The sequence below is a fragment of the Vulpes vulpes genome, chromosome 11, assembly GCF_048418805.1.
Source record: "Vulpes vulpes isolate BD-2025 chromosome 11, VulVul3, whole genome shotgun sequence".
NCBI lineage: Eukaryota > Metazoa > Chordata > Mammalia > Carnivora > Canidae > Vulpes > Vulpes vulpes.
In genome coordinates, this window is record NC_132790.1 from 94,449,404 (window position 1) to 94,468,797 (window position 19,394).

General features: G+C 34.2%; 1 protein-coding gene across 12 annotated transcripts in view; it reads right to left on the minus strand.

The window, feature by feature from the left end:
• Window positions 1-19,394, minus strand: part of HLTF (helicase like transcription factor) — a 49,791-nt gene that overhangs the window by 13,593 nt on the left and 16,804 nt on the right. For 6 of the 12 annotated variants that reach the window (XM_072727096.1, XM_072727097.1, XM_026015797.2 and 3 more), the window contains exons 9-18: window positions 16,378-16,453; window positions 15,229-15,319; window positions 13,201-13,280; window positions 13,074-13,115; window positions 12,138-12,227; window positions 9,621-9,718; window positions 5,916-6,059; window positions 5,313-5,451; window positions 3,764-3,899; window positions 2,098-2,277 (exon numbers count right to left, since the gene is read on the minus strand). In XM_072727096.1, coding sequence (XP_072583197.1) covers window positions 2,098-2,277; window positions 3,764-3,899; window positions 5,313-5,451; window positions 5,916-6,059; window positions 9,621-9,718; window positions 12,138-12,227; window positions 13,074-13,115; window positions 13,201-13,280; window positions 15,229-15,319; window positions 16,378-16,453 — 1,076 coding nt within the window. The remainder of the gene's footprint in view (window positions 1-2,097; window positions 2,278-3,763; window positions 3,900-5,312; window positions 5,452-5,915; window positions 6,060-9,620; window positions 9,719-12,137; window positions 12,228-13,073; window positions 13,116-13,200; window positions 13,281-15,228; window positions 15,320-16,377; window positions 16,454-19,394) is intronic. The other 6 variants (XM_026015798.2, XM_072727098.1, XM_072727099.1 and 3 more) reach the window with 1 other exon arrangement.

Consider the following 19,394-nt stretch of genomic DNA (forward strand, 5'->3'; position numbering starts at 1 on the left):
AATAAAGAAAAACCTGGTGTTATCTTTGACTCCTATCACTCCTCATATACCATATCAATTAGCAAGCTCTTCTGGCTTTGCCTTCAAACTATAACAGAATCCAGCCATTTTTTACACCCTTCATCACTACTACTACAGTAGTAAAACCACCATCATCTCTTAGTTTGATCACTGCCCACTGTTCTCTTTATTTATGCCCTTACTCCTAGACTCTAAATCTTATTAACACAGCAGCCAGTGATCCTTTTAAAATATTAAGATTACATCACTTTCCTAGGTCAAAACCCTTCAAGGTTTTCTAATCTAATAGAATGTAAAAGCCAAAAGTCCTTGAAATATGTGGACTGTCTTATGAAACCATCGTGTACTCCCACTCCAATCTCTGACATCATCATGACATCTTGCTCATGTTATCCAGACACACTTACCTCTTTGTTGCTCTTCAAACTCACCAAATACACTCTTAACTCCGAGCCTTTATGCTTGCTGTTCCCTCTGCCTGAAATGTCTCCCAACTCCAATGTCTTTTACCTTTTAGATCTTTTCCCACAGAAACCTTCTCAGAAAGGTCTTCAGTGAATACCCTATTAAAAACTGTGTCAGCACTCCCTATCCCCTTTCTCTGCTTTAAATTTTTCCATAAAATTTAATTTTTAAAAATTGTCTCTTCCCTGCATTAAAGTATAAACTCCTAGAGGGTGGAGATTTTTGTCTATTATGCTGTATCTCAGTATGTGTTACACAGGCACATACTAAATTTTGGTTGAAAGAATGAATAAAGGAACTTTCAATCACCACTGTAAGATTCTGAACTCTGAAATAACTTGGTTAGAAAAATATTTTTCAATCTCTCTAATTGCTGTTAAACCTGCTTTGAAATTCAGTGGAAGTTCTTAAATTTGAACTTGAATTTATTTTCTCAACCCTCTTCTGCTTTCACTTGTTTCCTACTCATTCTGGTTCCATGGGCACTCACATCAAACATGTCCTTGCTTGAACTAGAATTTCTCACTTTCTACCAACCCCGATCCCTTTATAACCCTACTTTATCAGTTCCTATTCCCAGATTTCACATGTTTGGTAAGTCATATTGACTTCTATATATATCCAATACTATGTGAAGCCTATCTACCACTCTAAGAACTTACAACTTATTATAATGGCTGTAAATCCTGCTATCTTCCTCAACTTCCCACCACCTTTCTCTGCAGATACTCTTGTCTCTTATTTCACTGATTACACTCTTTATCCCTTACTAGGCTTCATTTTTCTTCATCAATTTGCTTTATTTTTTTCTCTACCTATAGTCTCTTCCATGTTCTCTTCTCAAGGCAGTTAACCCAAATTAAATGCAAAAATTTGACAGAGCAACCAACTATCAATCCTATGTACCAGTCTTACTTCCATCTTCCTCTTACAAGCTTCATGAAAAATGGCCTAACCCTACCTACCGCTACTACTTCCTTATAATTCCCTTATTCCTACAATTTGGTACATGCTTCACTATCCTGGTGAAACTATGTTAAGAGTTTACACCGGTAACTTCTGAATCACCAAATTAAACAGCTTTTCTAAGTCTGCATTATATGACACTACTGACCATTACCTCTTTCTTGATTATGCGGTCTTCCATGGGATTCTCCAACAGTTTTCTTTACTTTGAAATTATGAAAACATAATTCTGCCCTTGACAGAATCTTCTACGATAATTTCTCTTTCCTATTTCTTAAATGTGAACATTCCCAAGGTTTTGGTCCTTAAATAGGTTTATTATCTCTTTATATGTATATTTCTCTCAATGTTTTTATCAATTTCCATGACAGAGAGCCAGGAATAGAAGTGAGCAAAGTCTTCTGACTAGTACTCAGAACTTGCCATTTCACATATACTTTTCATTTTTTTCCTAACTTAAGGACTTACTTGGTAAATTATACTATTTCATTTACTTCAACTACGAATTTGTAAAAAAGGAATTTAAATAAAGAAGCAAATTAACTTTATACTTCAGACTTTACTAACATTTCTAAGAAATATTATTCAGTTAAATAGGAAAGAAAATAAAAATTATTTTCTCAAATGGCTTTCTTTTTTCCATACCTTCCAATAGTAGCTCTGCCTTCATTTTTCACAGACTGATAAATTTTTCTCTCTTCATCTGAAAGTGTAATGTGCTGAATAAATACTTTACGTTCTGGTAACTCCAAAACAGGTTTGCCTTTAATTTTGCTTGTCTTTGTTCTTCTAAGAGTAATATTTTTAATCAGGGATTGCAAACGCCTAAGTCAAAATAAAACAAATAATTACATAACTTTTTACTTCTATATAAGTTGATTCAACAAAGACAAAAAAGAGTATTTTAATATATTACTATTTAAGAACCTAAGTAAAGGTTTTTTTTAAAAAACTCTTTTATTTTGAGTCTTACCCAAACTGATAATCAGACATAAATTCTACCAATAGTTACAATAATGAATTCCTTGACCTCAATTCAATACCTGTCAGTTTAATCTTCTTTTATCCTGTCTTTATTTTTCTTACTTCTCCCCATTTTTGTTCTTCTAGTCACTACCTTTACTTCTTACTTCTGTCAACGACATCATCCAATATTCAACATTCACACTCTTAAGTACCAACACAAAGTAGAAGGCATTATACTAAAAATCATAAAACTATGAGGAAAGATTTTACCTTCAAAAAGGTTTTTCAGTAATATGAAAATCAAGGTACAAAAATCAGTAATTTTTACAAAGTAACGATGGCAAAAAGATTAAAACATGATGTAACAACTCAAAAGAGGGAGAAATACCTTCTAGGTTCTACAACCTTTACACTCCCTTCTCAGTATTAAAAAAAAAAAAGGCACATCAATTAAGGTTTTTCCCAACACTGAAATATAAATACAATTTCTTAAATTAGAATTTACATAATTGGTTCTGAGAATCAAGCAGTTTTGCAGATGAGGCTGGTGGCTGTTGAACCTCCTCCACTATAACCACAGTAAGAAACACATTTTACTCCATCCAACAAATATATATATATATATAATACACACGTAAACACATAGACGCGTAACAGAAACCTTTCACAAAACAATACTATGAAAAAAAAAATACTATGTGTGATGCACTCTATTTTCTTAAATCTACTATTTCATTTCCTTTTGTAATGCTACCTACCATCTTTATTATGATTTCACAACCTGCTAATGGGTACCAAACTCCAAAAACCACTGTTCTAGGCAAAAACATTAAATCACATATTAGCCTAGTACCTTGTGAAATGGCTATGACCAAGTTGAATTTTATCGGTCTTCATGAGAAACCATTTTCTTTAACTCTTGCTGATAGCAGTGTATGTCATACTGTTCAATTACCACTATATAAAGTGATATAAGGTAAGTTGTGAAAATTTAATGCATATTTGTATCCTCAGAGCATACAGTTTTTTTCTGTCATTGTTTCATCAATTAATGGTGATTTCAGGGGCAAGAGCAACAGAGACCATAAAGCTCTCCCTTTCCTTTCAGTTTGACTAAAATCAAAGAAAGGGAAGGCTTATTAAGTTTTAGTGGTAGTTAGGAATCCTTGTCTCCCCAAACAAGAATCACTAGAATTTGAGAGTCAAAGGCATTAAAGCTATAAACACTTTTGGGAGAAGAAAACCAACATTGAAGTTAAAATATAGTAACTGAAGTGGGCAACTGGTTCAAGCTGTTTATAGTTATTAGTTGCTAATATTAATCAGTTTTCACGAAATTGCTTACCTAAGTCCTCCTTCATCTCCCATTGTGACAGGACGCTGTATTGTTCTATGCCACCATTCTCTATCAAGAAATGGTTTAAGTTTTAAAAAGGAAAGAAGAGACCACAAGTCCTTTAAAGAATTCTGAATCGGAGTACCTAAAAATAACAGAACACTGTTGTAACCCTACAGTGTATTCATTCAGAAAATCCATCTGACCCAATCAGAGGAAACAACAGTTGAAAATCGGCATTCTGAACTAGGCACACCCACTATTTATCAAGGTGTAACTACAGTCCTTTGTTAAACACATGTGCAATCTCAAAATACAGTTTTGCTCTAATTTTTAGCTGTCACTTGCCATACTAACAAAGCAAAAGACCACAGGTCCAGTAAATTCAACCTTTTCCTTATCTAAGAACATTAGCTTGCTTTTATTTTATTTTTTAAAGGTTTTACTTATTTATTCATGAGAAAGAGAGAGGAGAGGCAGAGACAAGCAGAGGGAGAAGCAGGTTCCATGCAGGGAGCCGGATGTGGGACTCAATCCTGGGTCTCCAGGATCATACCCTGGGCCAAAGGCAGAGCTAAACCACTGAGCCACCCAGGCTACCCCATTAGCTTGATTTTAAATCAGCAGTATTACGAGGCGCCTGGGTGGCTCAATTAAGCATCTGCCTTTGGCTCAGGTCATGATTCTGGGGTCCTGGGATCGAGCCCCGAGTCTGCTTGTCCATCGACCTCTGGCCCCTGCTCATGCTCTCCTTCTTACCCACACTCTCTCTCTCAAATAAATAAAATCTAGGGATCCCTGGGTGGCGCAGCGGTTTGGCGCCTGCCTTTGGCCCAGGGCGCGATCCTGGAGACTCAGGATCGAATCCCACATCGGGCTCCCGGTGCATGGAGCCTGTTTCTCCCTCTGCCTGTGTCTCTGCCTCTCTCTCTCTCTCTGTGACTATCATAAATACATAATAATAAAAAATAAATAAATAAATAAATAAATAAATAAATAAAATCTATAAATAAATCGGCAATATTAGTAAGAAGGAAAAAAATAAATCCTTTTCCTCATATTCTAGAAGTATCACAATTAGGAAACAGGTTTGGCTTCAAGACGAGAAACAGAAATCAAGATTCTCGTTGGAAAATTAAAGTGTCTAACACGGGACACCTAGGTGGCTCTGTTAGTTAAGTGTCTGTCTTCTGCTCAGGTTATGATCCAAGAGTCCTGGGATCAGGCGCTGCTTTGACCCTTGCATCAGGTTTCCTTGCTCAGTGGGGAACTGCTTCTCCCTTTCCCTCTGTGCACTCTATCCTTCAAGCAAATAAATTTTTAAAATCTTAAAAAAAAATAGTGTCTAATGAATCTCCAAAGTTTAAAAAAAAGTCTAGTGATTGTTCCATAAACAGACTAGAATTCAAATGTTGCCACAGCATGGGCAACTATAAAAAACAAATCAAAATATTTTATTCAATGACTTCTATGATTAAATATGGAACAAACTTTATACCCACATGAAGTTTACAAAGTTACCTCACCTAAACTTACTTAATAAGTATAACCCTTTTACCTGTTAATACCCATCTTCTTTCTGCTTCTAAATCAAGTACAGCTTTTGTCTGCTGAGCATTTGGATTTCGGATGGCATGTCCTTCATCCAGGATCACTCTGAGCCACCTTATGCTATGTAATGGACTATCACCTTTAGTCTGAAATAAATGTTTCATGTGAATTAAAACACAGGGAATTAAAATAGTACTTCATGTAATTTTGTAAATATAAGTTATTAATTTTTAATATCAAGACTTACTATGTGGTAGATACTGCTTTAATCATTATATACATTAAGTTGAATAATCGAAAATTTATAAAGTATTATTATTTACTCCTATTTTGCAGATGAGAAAACTGAAGGAACAAGGCTGTGAAGTATGTTGTTCAAAGTACCACAGCTAGGAAATAAACAGGGCTAGCTTTTAAACCTACATAGTCTAGCTCTCTACTCAGACTTTGGTTCAATACACTGAGCTAATTCTGCTTCAGATTAACACTGTGATGAAAGAAATATTTAGGAAGACAGAAAGAATATGAAGTCTGAATTTTAGAACACATTAGAAATCTGAAACCTATTTCTCAAATTCAACTTCTGAAATATAAGTCTCAGCATACTTACTCCATAGTCATGAGTTAAAATGTTGTATGTAGTCAAAACAATATCCTGTTTTGAAAGCAAGGCTGGGTCTCTTATACGATCAGGACCATAATAAACATAAAAATTCAAGTGTACATCTGATTTTATATGTTGTCCAAACTGGTCCTAGAAGAAAATTAGAAATATTAAAAAAAATAAACAGATTAGTATCATGTTTCATATAAAAAAAAAGTACTGTCATACTACTAAAAACTACACTAGAAATATTTAAAATAATAAATGGATTTAGTGTCATGTTTGATATAAAAAAGTACTGTCAAACCAATAAAATTACAGAAAATCAAGTTTCCTACAATCTAAACTAAAATAACAACAGTAACAATACTAATTATTATTTTATTGTCAGGAAAATGGACATATATGTAATAATAATACATTATATAAATTTTCCCTGGCCCTATCAATGAGCAGCCACTTCATTTTTAGGAGGAAAACAACCAAATTCCTTGAAAATTATAATTAATTTTTAAAAATGTTAATATTTTAACAGGATGTTTCCAGTTAATAAACTTCATAATATAAAAATTAAACTGTAAAAGAGCAACCAATATTTTCAAGAATGTAGGCAGAGATTCAAGCATAGTATCCACTTTCATTCATTTATCACAAGCCTACTATTTGCCAGGTTTTATCAACCAGAAGAGTAGTAAAGCTAAAAAGCAAACAAACAAACAAACAAAAAAACCCTGGTCCCAGCCCTCTCTGAAGACACAATCTGTTTAAAACACTTGACATTGTGGTTTGTTTTTTTTTTTTTAATCACGAAAACAACAGATCTGAGAGATTTTGAACAGGAAAAAACAAATCATGAGTAGATTGGAAAAAAAAAAGATACTAGAGAGGAGCACCTGAGTGGCTCAGTGAGTTAAGTGTCTGCCTTCAGGCTCAGTTCATGATCCTGGGGTCCTGGGATCAAGCCCTGCATTGGCTCCCTGCTAAGAGGAGTCTGCTTCTCCTTCTTCCTCTGTCCCTCCGTCCCTTTCTGGCCCTCTCCCCCACACACCCCCACCCTGCTTCTGCGTTTGCTCTCTCTCAAATAAATAAATAAAATCTTTATTTTAAAAACAAAGGATAGGGGATCCCTGGGTGGCTCAGCGATTTAGCACCTGCCTTCAGCCCAGGATGTGGTCCTGGAGTCCCAGGATCGAGTCCCACATCGGACTCCCTGCATGGAGCCTGCTTCTCCCTCTGCCTGTGTCTCTGCTTCTCTCTGTGTCTCATGAATAAATAAATAAAATCTTTAAAAAAAAATTAAAATAAAAACAAAGGATACTAGAGAGACAAAGCTGAGAATCTCTTAGGTGAGAGATGATAAAGCCCTAAAGTATCAGAAGATCAGAATGGGAAGGACAGGTATGAAAGAAAGATACCAAGAAAAGGGGACTGATGGGACTTGAGGACTAATTAAATATGGGATATGAAAAAAAAGGGAGTAGACAAGCTTCTGATACTTAAAGTGAGTGCCTAAGAAGAACTGTGTTAAAGACACAAGGAAGTTTTAAAAAGGGGGGGGGGGGGGGGGCTAAAAAAAAAAAGAAGGGAAAAGTGGGTATAAAATGAGAAAGAACTGGGGCGCCTCGGTGGCTCAGTCAGAAGTATCTGACTTAACTGGGCTCAATCCAGAACTCCAGGATCATGACCTGACCTCAACCCAGAAGCTTAACCAACTGAGCCACGAGGCACCCCACAAAATTCTAATTCTTGACCAGGAATCCATATATGCTCAACCATCCCTCATTCCTTTAAAAAAATCAGTTTTTCCCATAATCTCATTAGGCAAGACTGCCAGGGCTTGCTCTACGAAGTTTCTATTATCAAAAATTTTGTTGTTTTCCAAATACAAAATTATAATGAAATGCTGATCACCCATTTTTAAAATATATATCCCCAACCAAGCTCTTAAAGAATCACAGTTCTATTTATACCCCCGATAATACGTGTAAACCTCACTCCGAAACAGTCCTTCTAGTACCCATGTACTGGCCTTCCCAAAATGCACTGCATCTCAAAACAATGCTTTTGTTGGAATAAAAATAGAGCATTAATATTTAGCATTAATATAGAACTAAACCTCCTTTGGTCCTAAGAAGAAAAAAATCAGAAGAGGGTTTAATTTTTAAAAAAACATATATACCAAAAACTTAAAAAGAGAAGAATCAATAAAGGCAAGAGTACATAAAAGTCAAGAAGAAAGTAAAGAGGCACAGAATTTGACAATTAGACAATAACTACTCTTTTCCAAAGTAATTTAGATAGTAAGTGGCAGAAGCCAGATTACAAGTTAAGGAATTAGTAAATAAAAGCACACAGTGGAAATTAAACCCCAGGAGTGTAACAGTGAAGGAGAGGATAAGAATAACAACTTAAAGACAAAATCAAGAGGAAGTATTTAAAAAATAAAAAAGGTCTGAGTTTGGGCAGCCCCAGTGGCTCAGTGGTTTAGCGCCTGCCTTCGGCCCGGGGTGTGATCCTGGAGACCCGGGATCGAGTCCCATGTCAGACTCCCTGCATGGAGCCTGCTCCTCCTTCTGCCTGTGTTTCTGCCTCTCTCTCTCTCTCTCTCTCTCTCAATCTCTCTCTCTGTGTCTCTAATAAATAAATAAAATCTTAAAAAAAAAAAAAAAGTCTGAGTATGTTTCATGAAAAAGCCAGTAGGAAGAGACTAAATAACCAGGCAAAGAGAAAAATAACAGATAAAATGCAGAGATGGGAAGAAATGGAATCCAATGTACAGACTAAGGTAATGGTCTTACAAAAACTAGGACCTCTTCCACCTCTGAGATTAGAGGAGGAAAGGTCAGATTAGAGGAGGAAAGGTCAGGAGAGATGCAAATAACCTTGGACATGGCAAGAATAGAGTTCACATCCAGTGGCTTTTATGTTCACAATGCTTCCAATAGAGTCATTATTTCATTATAACATGCAGCCTGAAGCTCAAACTGGCAAAGAAACATAACCAAAGCTGCTCCTTACAAATAACATATAAAGAGGTTCCATTCCAGTATAATGTTTTAGAATAGAAAAGCAATCTGGAAGAAAAAAAAAAGACAAAATTTTCTGGTGGGTAGCCTTAAAATTAAAAGCACAGGCTCAAGAATCAGAATGTTGGGAGACTGTATCCTAGCTCCATCATTTATCAACAATCTTTACTCAGTTATTTAATTTCTGTGTGTTTCAAACTGATCATCAGAAAAGTGAGAATAGTATTTGTGAGGGCTAAATGAAGACATCTATGGAAAGAGCTTAGGGAAAAACTGAACACACAGGAGCTTACTAAATGCTACAAGTTGTTATATAAAACAGAAGTTAGGGTAGTTCCTAGAAAAGAGTCTCCAATAGTTCATAAATACAGCAGAGTCTTAAACTATATATACCTCTCCTACCTTGTGGGATAGAAATGACAGAGGAAGAAGTACAAACCTCATCTTACAACATTTAAGGTTATAAAGGTTATATTAGGTTTCTTTCTCTACTATAAATCTCCAAAGAAGAATTACTTCAATTCAGCAAATAAAACCCCAATTCACCTAACAATTATTTTAACTTAGACATAAAGGGCTGACCTACCACATCTTTCCCAATGAATGACTCTAACACAATACTTTTTAATCATACAAGAGTAAAACATAAATTATGTAACATTTTTAAAAGGCTGTGAAGACTTACAATCCAGTTGCTTAACACAGAAAGTGGACAGATGATCAGTGTTGTCCTTGGTCTGTCTTCAGTATCAGTTTTCTTTGAACCCTCCACTGCAGATGCTCCTGAAAGAATCAATCAGTTGAAACATCTTTAAGTATTCTTCTCATATATATGAAGTCAATAAAGAGATGATAAAATGTGCCTCTATGAAGAGAAATCAGAAAGAATTAAAATGAAGCAAATTTGTTTCCAGCCATGATGAAGTTAACAGGAAGTAGATTTTACCTTGACACTTTAAACAAATAAAAATCCAGTGATTACTTATGGGGGGAGATAGACAATTGTGATTGAGAGAAAAAGTCTGGAGTATCTCCTGATATGTACTTAAGTTCTTCAGTTATTCAACAAGGTAACATTTGTTTTATGCAGTTTTTGGAATCTGTACTATAGTTACTGTTGTAACCAGACTCCAAGATGGCCCCCAATGATACCCACTTTCTGACAGTCACAACCTCATACAGTCTCCTCCCACTCTAACAGGGTGACAAATAGTATATGGCGAAAGTGGGGGTATATCACCCCAGAGATTAAGTTAGAAAAGATGCAGTTTCTGTCTTAGGTACTCTCTCCTACTCTCTCTCTGATTACTCCCTTTGAAGGAAGCCAACTGCCATGCTACAAGGAGACTCAAGTAGCCTGTGAAAGGACACACTACAATTTTATTTTCCATTACCCTGCTGGACAGTATTTACGTTATTTCCAATATTTTTCTAAAATAACACAGCAGTGAAAACTATTTTTTCATGGGTCCTTCTACATATCTCAATGATATATCTATCTTCATTATATTTGGCTCAGTTACTCACTACGGTAATTTATATTCCCATCCATACCACATCATCCTGTTATTTTACGACTTTGCCTATATGTGGCACTATGAGATTTTTATTTTTATTTTTAAAGATTTTATTTATTCATGAGAGACACAGAGAGAGAGGCAGAGGGAGAAGCAGGCGCCATGCAGGGAGCCCGATGTGGGACTCGATCCCGGGTCTCCAGATCACGCCCTGGGCTGAAAGCAGGCACTAAATCGCTGAGCCACCCGGGGCTGCCCACTATGAGATTTTTAAATGTTTATAAATGTAACAGGTAAAATGGTATCTCTCTGTTCCTTTATTTCCCCAATGACTGAATCTGCGCATCTTTCCCTATGTTTATTGGTTATTTGTTTTCTTTCTTTAGAATGCACATTTGTATTCTTAGTGGCCACTCTCCTACTAGTTTGTCTTTTGTCAATAGATTTGTAGAGATTTCTTTTACACATTCTAAACACTGATCCTTTGTTAAGTTACACTTACCAGAAATACCTTCTTTAGTCTTAACATTTTTCACCTTATTTACAGTACACTTTGATGCACAGTAATTTAAAATGTAGTAGAATTTCATCAATCTTTTCCTTCTGACTTTTATTTCTTATTTAAGAGAGCACTATCAGTTCTGTCTCCATTCACTGATTTTTGTTTCTATTCTCTTTTCTTCCAGAAATGTGCTTATTTTTTTTCACAGCTATGATTTTTTTTTTTAAAGTTTCTTCTATAATGGCTATGTGCCTGCAAGAACAACTTTCTGTGTGTGAACTTAATTCTATCCAAATTCTAATTCTATCTCAACAGAAAATTCCACATTTCTTAAAATTTCTAAAATTTGGGTTGAGTATTCTATTTAAAATGCCTATATTTTCAATTCTACTAGTGCTTGCTTCGGCAGCACATATACTAAAATTCTATTGTCTGATTCTTAGACCACAAGTTGGCTCTTTTTCATCATTCTGTGTTGGGTCAAATTATCACCTCCTTAAACAGGTCCCTTTCAACAATTTTGATTTCATTATCCTCCTTTATTTTATTCACAATGCTTAATGTTTAAAATTATGTGTTCATTTGTTTAGGTTTCCCCATCATTAGACATAAGCTCCATGAAAACAAACTTTTGTCTGTTATTATCCCCAACATGTAAAATATAGGAGACTAAAGTACAAAGATACAATAACCTATCCCAGACCTCCATAACCCTAGAATTCAACCTCTTCCCTTCTCACATATTTAGACTGTCATGCAATGTTTTCCTATTAACTACAAAATATAAAATTATAATAAAGCTCACTAACATTCATAAGTGAAAAACAAATCCTACTCATACCAAGAACTGAATCTTTATTATAATTTAAATAAACTAAAATGAAATTAGGTTTTAAAGAGCCATCGATTATTCTAGGCCTTCACTAGAAAAAAACATTTCTGCTATTCAGATGAGTAAAGGACCTCTTTCCATCATATTTTTGACCTAATTAAATAGAATAAGAAAAGGTTCTAGAAGAACACATCAACATGCACTTCCAAAGAAAATGGGTTTTATCTTTTTCTTTCTTCTACCTTCTGAACTTCTTGTACCATATTCTCATAACTTTTATCATTAAAAATTTTTTACATTGAAAAACAACAGCTTAAAAAAAAAAAAAAAAAACCATGAAGATTTACTGACCCTTTTTCAACATTCTCCTTTTTGTTGCAGGGGTAGATGAAATAAGTGCACATGCAAACTCTGAATCTTCTTTAACTTTAGAAGATCCTGCTGAAGTAAAAACCACAGAATCATTAAGATCTTTGAAAACTAATTTTCTCTTGTGCTTATTAAATGCAGGTACCACCTGAAGATAGGAAATAAAAATACTTCCATACTCTAGATTTTAAAAAGCTTAGATTATTAAATAAAAACAAAATATCTAGTGACCAATACATGCCTGACACTAATAAGCATATTCCAGCTCAAAGAAGGAATGTAGTCACTTGTCATAAAGTATTACTTCTCTTGAGGAAGAGATGTGACAGTAGGAGCAGCCATATATGCAAGGGGACTCAGCTTTCCTACAGAAGAATATTTTCAAGGAAACAGGTATTTGACTTCTAATGATGAGTCTGACAAATATTTAGATAAGCTGGTGATGAGTTATTTTTCAAATGGAATACAATTTCTCAAATAATTAAAAATACAATATGATCCAATTTACAAGAAAAAAAATAAAGGGTTATAATTTAAAGATAAAGGAAAAAGTAATGATCCTCACTGGTTGTTTTTACATCTGTATGGTAATGCAAACAATATTACCAAGAAGGCACTCCTACCCAACTTTTGTAAAATTTTAATTTATACATATGCGAATAAGGTTTTACTGAAGTCATTTTATAAAGTAGTAAAAATTACTTTGTTTAAATTTCTTTTAATTTGAAATTAATCTTTCAATTTGCCTCATTCATTTACCACCCTTGATTAGCTCCACGTGTAATTCAAATGTAGACAGCAGACAAGTTTAAGACCTATTACTAAAGAATTCTAAGCTAGAGAGATATAAAAAACCTATGGGGTTTGATTGCAATAATTTTTAAGTGTAGATTATGGATACTAGATTTATATACATACCTTTTACTCTCTTAGTCTCAGACTGTACATTTTTTAGTTTGCCTACAACAAAACCAAGTACAAACATGGTCACACTAGGAAATTAGAATATAAGACACATTACCAAATCAAATTCATTTCACATTACCTTTCATTTTCTGTGGCAATTCACTTGTTTCATTTTCCTCTGAATCACTGCTTTCATTGTACTGGACAGCAGTTTTTCTTCTAAAATAAAGTATACAAAAATTTTTTATCAAAATGAAACAAAATGGGATATGAAAATATAGGTTTAATACATGTAGCACAAATGTTTGTGTTGCCTGTTTTTTGAAAAAAAAAAATTAAAGAAAAATTTGCCAAATGAAAGTAAAATTAGCTAAATAAATTCTGCTTTATAAGCAGATGCATTTACTATACAAAATACAGTACCACTATTTATTAAATTTGAAAAAGTTAACCATCTTAATAATCATTTTAATACGGTGTTTAATATTTGGCCATTCAAACAAAACACCTATATAAAACTGAACTAAAAAGAAACAACTCTTATCAAAGACAATACTTTTAGTATAATGAAATGAGCAGCTAAGAGAAAAAAATATAATTCGCTCACAATGAAAAATCTTATGTATTTTGTGTAGGAACAGTACATTTCAGTGGTGAAGCACCTAAAAATAATGGACTGCCTCGTCAGGCTACCTAGATTCAAATTCCCATTCCACTACTTATTTGCTATGTGGCTTCAGGCAACTCACTTAATATTCTTCTCTGCTTCAGTTTCCTCATTTGGAAAACAGGAATAAAAATAAAAACACAATTCACTTCACAGGATAAAATAAGTTACTACATTCAAAGCCCCTAAAATAATGCCTGTTGCACAGAAAACATACATGTAATTAACTATCATATGTGTGTTGGTTATTAGTTTTTCCCACATCCTCATTATTATTTCCACATCCTTTAAATCTTATCTGGTCAACCTAACAGTGCTATTTCTCAATTCATGGTTACTTCAGTTGTAAGACTGGAGATCTAGATGAGAAACTGAAGAGTCCTGGTTTTATGCTCAGTTTAGATAGGTATTAATAATAGAGAACAATTAGTGGGGATCCCTGGGTGGCGCAGCGGTTTGGCGCCTGCCTTTGGCCCAGAGCGCGATCCTGGAGACCCGGGATCGAATCCCACGTCAGGCTCCCGGTGCATGGAGCTTGCTTCTCCCTCTGCCTGTGTCTCTGATCTCTCTCTCTCTCTCTCTATCATGAATGAATAAAAATCTTTTTAAAAAAAATAAAAAAAAAAAAAAAACAATTAGCAAAGTCTTACTTTTGAGATCTTTATTGGACTAGCTAACAGAGACTCAGATTTGAGATCACATCTGCATATATCATGGTAGACAATACAACAAAATATCAAGTATTTAGACCTTCTGCAGGTAAATGAAATTTATAAGGTTACAGATTCAAGTTAAGATCAGAGGAGCATTATATATTTTATTCAAATTCTCCCTCTAGGGGATCCCTGGGTGGCTCAGCGGTTTAGCGCCTGCCTTTGGCCCAGGGCGCGATCCTGGAGTTCGGGGATCGAGTCCTGCGTCAGGCTCCTGGCATGGAGCCTGCTTCTCCCTCCTCCTGTGTCTCTGCCTCTCTCTCTCTATCATAAATAATAAATAAATATATAAAAAAAAAAAACAAAAACAAATTCTCCCTCTAGTATACAATATAATACTTTCCATAAATAACTTCATCACGTCTTATTTCTAAAGGTAAAATGACAAAAGAACTGAGATGGGCAAAGAGTGCTTCTATCAAATCATTTAATAGGTGTCAGTTTTCATCTCCTCAAAAATATAAAGAAAACTCTTCTAAAAATCAACAAAAACAAAAAACTTGGGAGCTAGATATTAGTTCCTATGTGAAAGAAATAGAAAAAGTGGTAAAAAGGTAAGTGATTATTAAACACTACTAATTCACTTCTTTTATAGATTAACGGTACTTCTCTTCAATTATAAAATAACACCTACTTGCCTAACTCAGTGATTTTGGCAGTTTCAAATAACAAAGAATTTGAAAGAACTTTATAACTGAAATAAAATGGTCATATCTCCTTCCTACATATGAGAAAATGGAGAGAATTTAAACAAACATTACACACAATCAATCTTAACAGAGTTTACCTTTTGGGGCGGGAGCTAGACAATTCTGATTTGGTATACTTTTTCTTTCCCTTGACATCTGAAATACTGGGTTCTCCACTACATCTAGATCCTTTCATTTCAAAAAAAGAGGACAAATACACAGAGTATTAGTAAATTATCTTGACTAGTAATATCCTCCTTAAAACCTTGGTTTTCCAACTTAATAGTTCAACTTTCTTAGTCTCTTCATTCTTGTTCTTCCAATTAGCCAGGTCCTCTCTGCCCACTTACCACAAAGGTCTATACTATACTCATCCTTTGCCTAGATTCTTAACTCCTCTGACTCCCAGATGATGATCTACTTCACTTCACAAAGAAAATTGAATGCATCTTCTATAAACTCCCATTTTTCCTACCTTTTTTCCCCTTCAACTATTTATATTTTCCATTAACCTTACTTCCTTTGCTTCTGATGCTAACTCACCTATCTTTTCTCTTGATCTCACTGCCCCCACTAAGGCCTATAAGTTCTCTCCATTGTACCTAAAATCTCTTCCAACCCATGGATTTCTTAATGTTCCTCACCCCCTGCAAGAAGCCCCTCAATTCTGCCTTCATCTCCACCTATTTTTCTATCTCACATTTAGCAAAATACATAATAGCACACAACTGTTATTTCCAATTCTTGACTTGCTATTCTTATCTTAAAATATTTTCAGTTTTGCTCTGCTCTAATTCTCAAAAATTAATTTAGTGAAGGTCATTAACTGCTACATCAGCTATATAATCGCTAAATCCAGATACCTCTTTTCATTTCTCCTCTAACTTCAGAATTTGGCTCTAACCTACCTTCCACCCTTATCTGCTGTTGTCCACGCACATTACAATTACCATAAACTACTCTGAGGTCCCAGAACAAAATATCCTTTATGTTGCTATTGTTTTGTTTTTACTTTCCTTTTGCAAACTTTTTTCTCAACCAAAAATGTTCTTCCTCAGCTTTTCTGACTGGTGTAGAACCACCCAATTCCATCATGACCTCCTTGATGAAATTTTTCCTACCAGTTCTTATGAGATCCTTAGAAAAGAGAGATCTTAAAATATATTACAAAGCCAGAATTTGAATTACATCATCAAACTGGAAAAATTTAAATCAAATATGGGGTCATGTTGAAAAGTAAACTTTACCTTTGATTAGTCCATCTGCCTTTTCACTGGCATTGTTTCCTCCAAGTTTCATAGATTGATCGTTAACATTACACTCCTGGATGAAAAGGCATATTTCTTACACAGCACTGTTGTCAGTTTTAAATAAGCTTAAAATGCATCCTTTATATTGCTTTACTTTACATAAAAAAGTTTACTTAGATTGGTACCCCCATTCTGGAGCAATGGGGGAAGGTGCATTAAGTGAAGAGGAAAAAATAGATTAAAAAATTTTTTCACAGGGAGTTCAAAAGAGAAAACTAGTCGATCTTTATCTGTTCAAAAGGAATACAAATAGCAAAACTCAATTATAAATGGCATATTCATTACTGAAAGAAACACTGAACATGAAATGGAATTTACTTCACCATAAACTTTTAAACCAAGAGTCCCTACTTCAGTAAATAACTTATCTTTAATGAGGCTGCCATTGTCATCCTTGTTCTCCAAAATTCTCAGGGTAATAGTACAGGTTCCAGGGTACTTATCATACTCTATTGGGGATTTTCTTGCCAATCCTGACTTTTTCTTTTTTCCCTTTATGTATATCCCTTTGTTTCAAAATGCATCAATGTATACATGAATACCTAAACTTGTATAAAAGTAAAATTTTACATTTTTGTAAAAATATTTTTAAATGAGTCTAATAGGGAAGGATTCCTCTAATCTTTAATTAATTAACTTGATTCTGTAGATAGGAATAACAAATGCCAATTGGGTTGAATTTAATTCTTCCCAATAAAAAAGAAAGGTAAGTGATTTAGTCATACTACAAGAGGACAAAGCAATTTTTGCTGAGATTGGGATAGGACAATTTGATTTTAGTACTAAAAAAATACAATTTGAAACATCTTACAAAACCCTACCAGTTAAGTTTAACTAAAAACATAGGTGAAACAATCCATCCCCTTCTAATGGTAGGAGTCTAAATAAGTTGAAAATTTTAAATGGAACATATCTAGAAATATGTAACTAGAAGGGTTACTGTAGAAAATTAAGTTTTATTTGCATTTTTTTTTCAGAGCTCAGGATATTTTATTTTAGTCACTGACAAGTATTTATATTATTTAAGACTGCATAGCTATTATTAAATATTTGATACATTATGGTTCAAAGCTACCATCTTTTCATAGTAGTATTACACCTTTCTTTCTTTCCCTTTTTTTTTTTTTTTTACAAGTTAGGCAAATGATTTTATTTTTTTTCCAAGTTTTCAGTTAATTAACATAGAGTATAAATATTAGTTTCAGGTATAGAATTTAAGTGATTCATCACTTATACACAATATTCAGTACAAGAAACTGATATTCAAAATGTTTTCCATCAAATGTCCTACCCAGTCTTCTTCAATAACTAGTACGACCATTTATGTTAAATAACATGCAAATAAAACCTATCTATTTATCCACATATAAAGGATGTCCATTACATTACTCTTATGTATTAAGTAACTTTGCTTAGCAAGTTTTTTCTTCAGAGTTCAAAAATAAACCTACAGAGTCCAATCTAGCAAGTCATATTACACGCTACTGGAACTTAAATCAATGACATTTCACTCTGTAAGCTTAGAGTAGCTAATCTAAACAGTGTAATATTTTTGTTGCAATAAGTTCTTAGCTGAAAATCATATTTTCAGCCTCAATTTCAAAAATGTGACAAACTAGATACATACTAACACCTTCCTACTATGTAACACCTTAAAAGCATTGCTGATTTTGAGGGGGGCGGGGGCGAGGGAAAGCCTTACAGATAATAGATAATTCTTTAAACTGATAGTTGTTACTGAAGCTAGAAGTAGTCTTAGGTGATATTCTTCCATTTTAATAACAAAGTATAGGGGATGCCTGGGGTGGCTCAGTGGTTGAGCAGTCTGCCTTCGGCTCAAGGTGTGATCCCAGAGTTCCAGGACTGAGTCCCACATCGGGCTCTTTGTGTGGAACCTGCTTCTCCCTCTGCCTGTGTCTCTGCCTCTCTCTCTGCCATGAATAAATAAATAAAATCTTAAAAAAAAAAAAAAATGTAGGAAGAACAGGATGTAAAGCATCAAACTACTCATGGTTAGGAACTGAATCTCAGACATTTAATAAGTTAAGGTCACAATAAAAAGTACAAAGGAGGGATGCCTGGGTGGCTCAGTGGTTGAGCAATTTGCCTTCAGCTCAGGGCATGATCCCAGAGTCCAGGGATCAGGTCTCACATCGGGCTCCCATGGAGCCTGCTTCTCCCTCTGCCTATGTCTCTGCCTCTATCTCTTTCTGTGTCTCTCATGAATAAATAAATAAATAAATAATATTTAAAAAAAAAAAAAAGTACAAAGAAGGAAATGCAACCAAGACGCAAAAATTAATAAAAGACTCTCAATAAGCAGTGGCAGTAAATTGATATGCAACCTCTTTGAAAACTAAAAAATGAGAACAGCAGCAGTATAGAAAAGTCCAAAAAAAAGAGGTATTTTGCATATACCTTTTGTTCAGTTATTTCCTACTTTAAGTTCTTTGAATTTTCAGCTGAAAATGAAAATTGTTTCATTCTAATACCATTTATTTTTCCCATAAAATGAATTCACTTTTAATTCCTAGAAATCAAGTATATTATGTTTATATGCCATATGTAAAAATACATACAAATTAGGTATAATGTCATCATTACTAGGGCATAATTATCACCACGTATGCATGTATGACTAAATTCGGACTCAGACATACATAAATATGCCTTTCCAAAATGAGACTCAACTCCATTCACAAATGTATCCCTGGCCTTTTTTTTTTTTTTAACTAAAAAATATAAAAATAAATATTCTTCAAAAATAGGATTTTGTAGTTGCAAAATATTAAATTTTAAGGCTATATAATAACATTACTGTTACCTTTTTTCTTCATTACTGTTACCTTATTGAGAGGAGTTTCTTTTCTGCCTTTAAATAATGTGGAGAAAAAAACAAAATAATGTGGAGAAAAAGTTTGTAATTTTATCTCTGGAAAAAATGTATTTCTGAT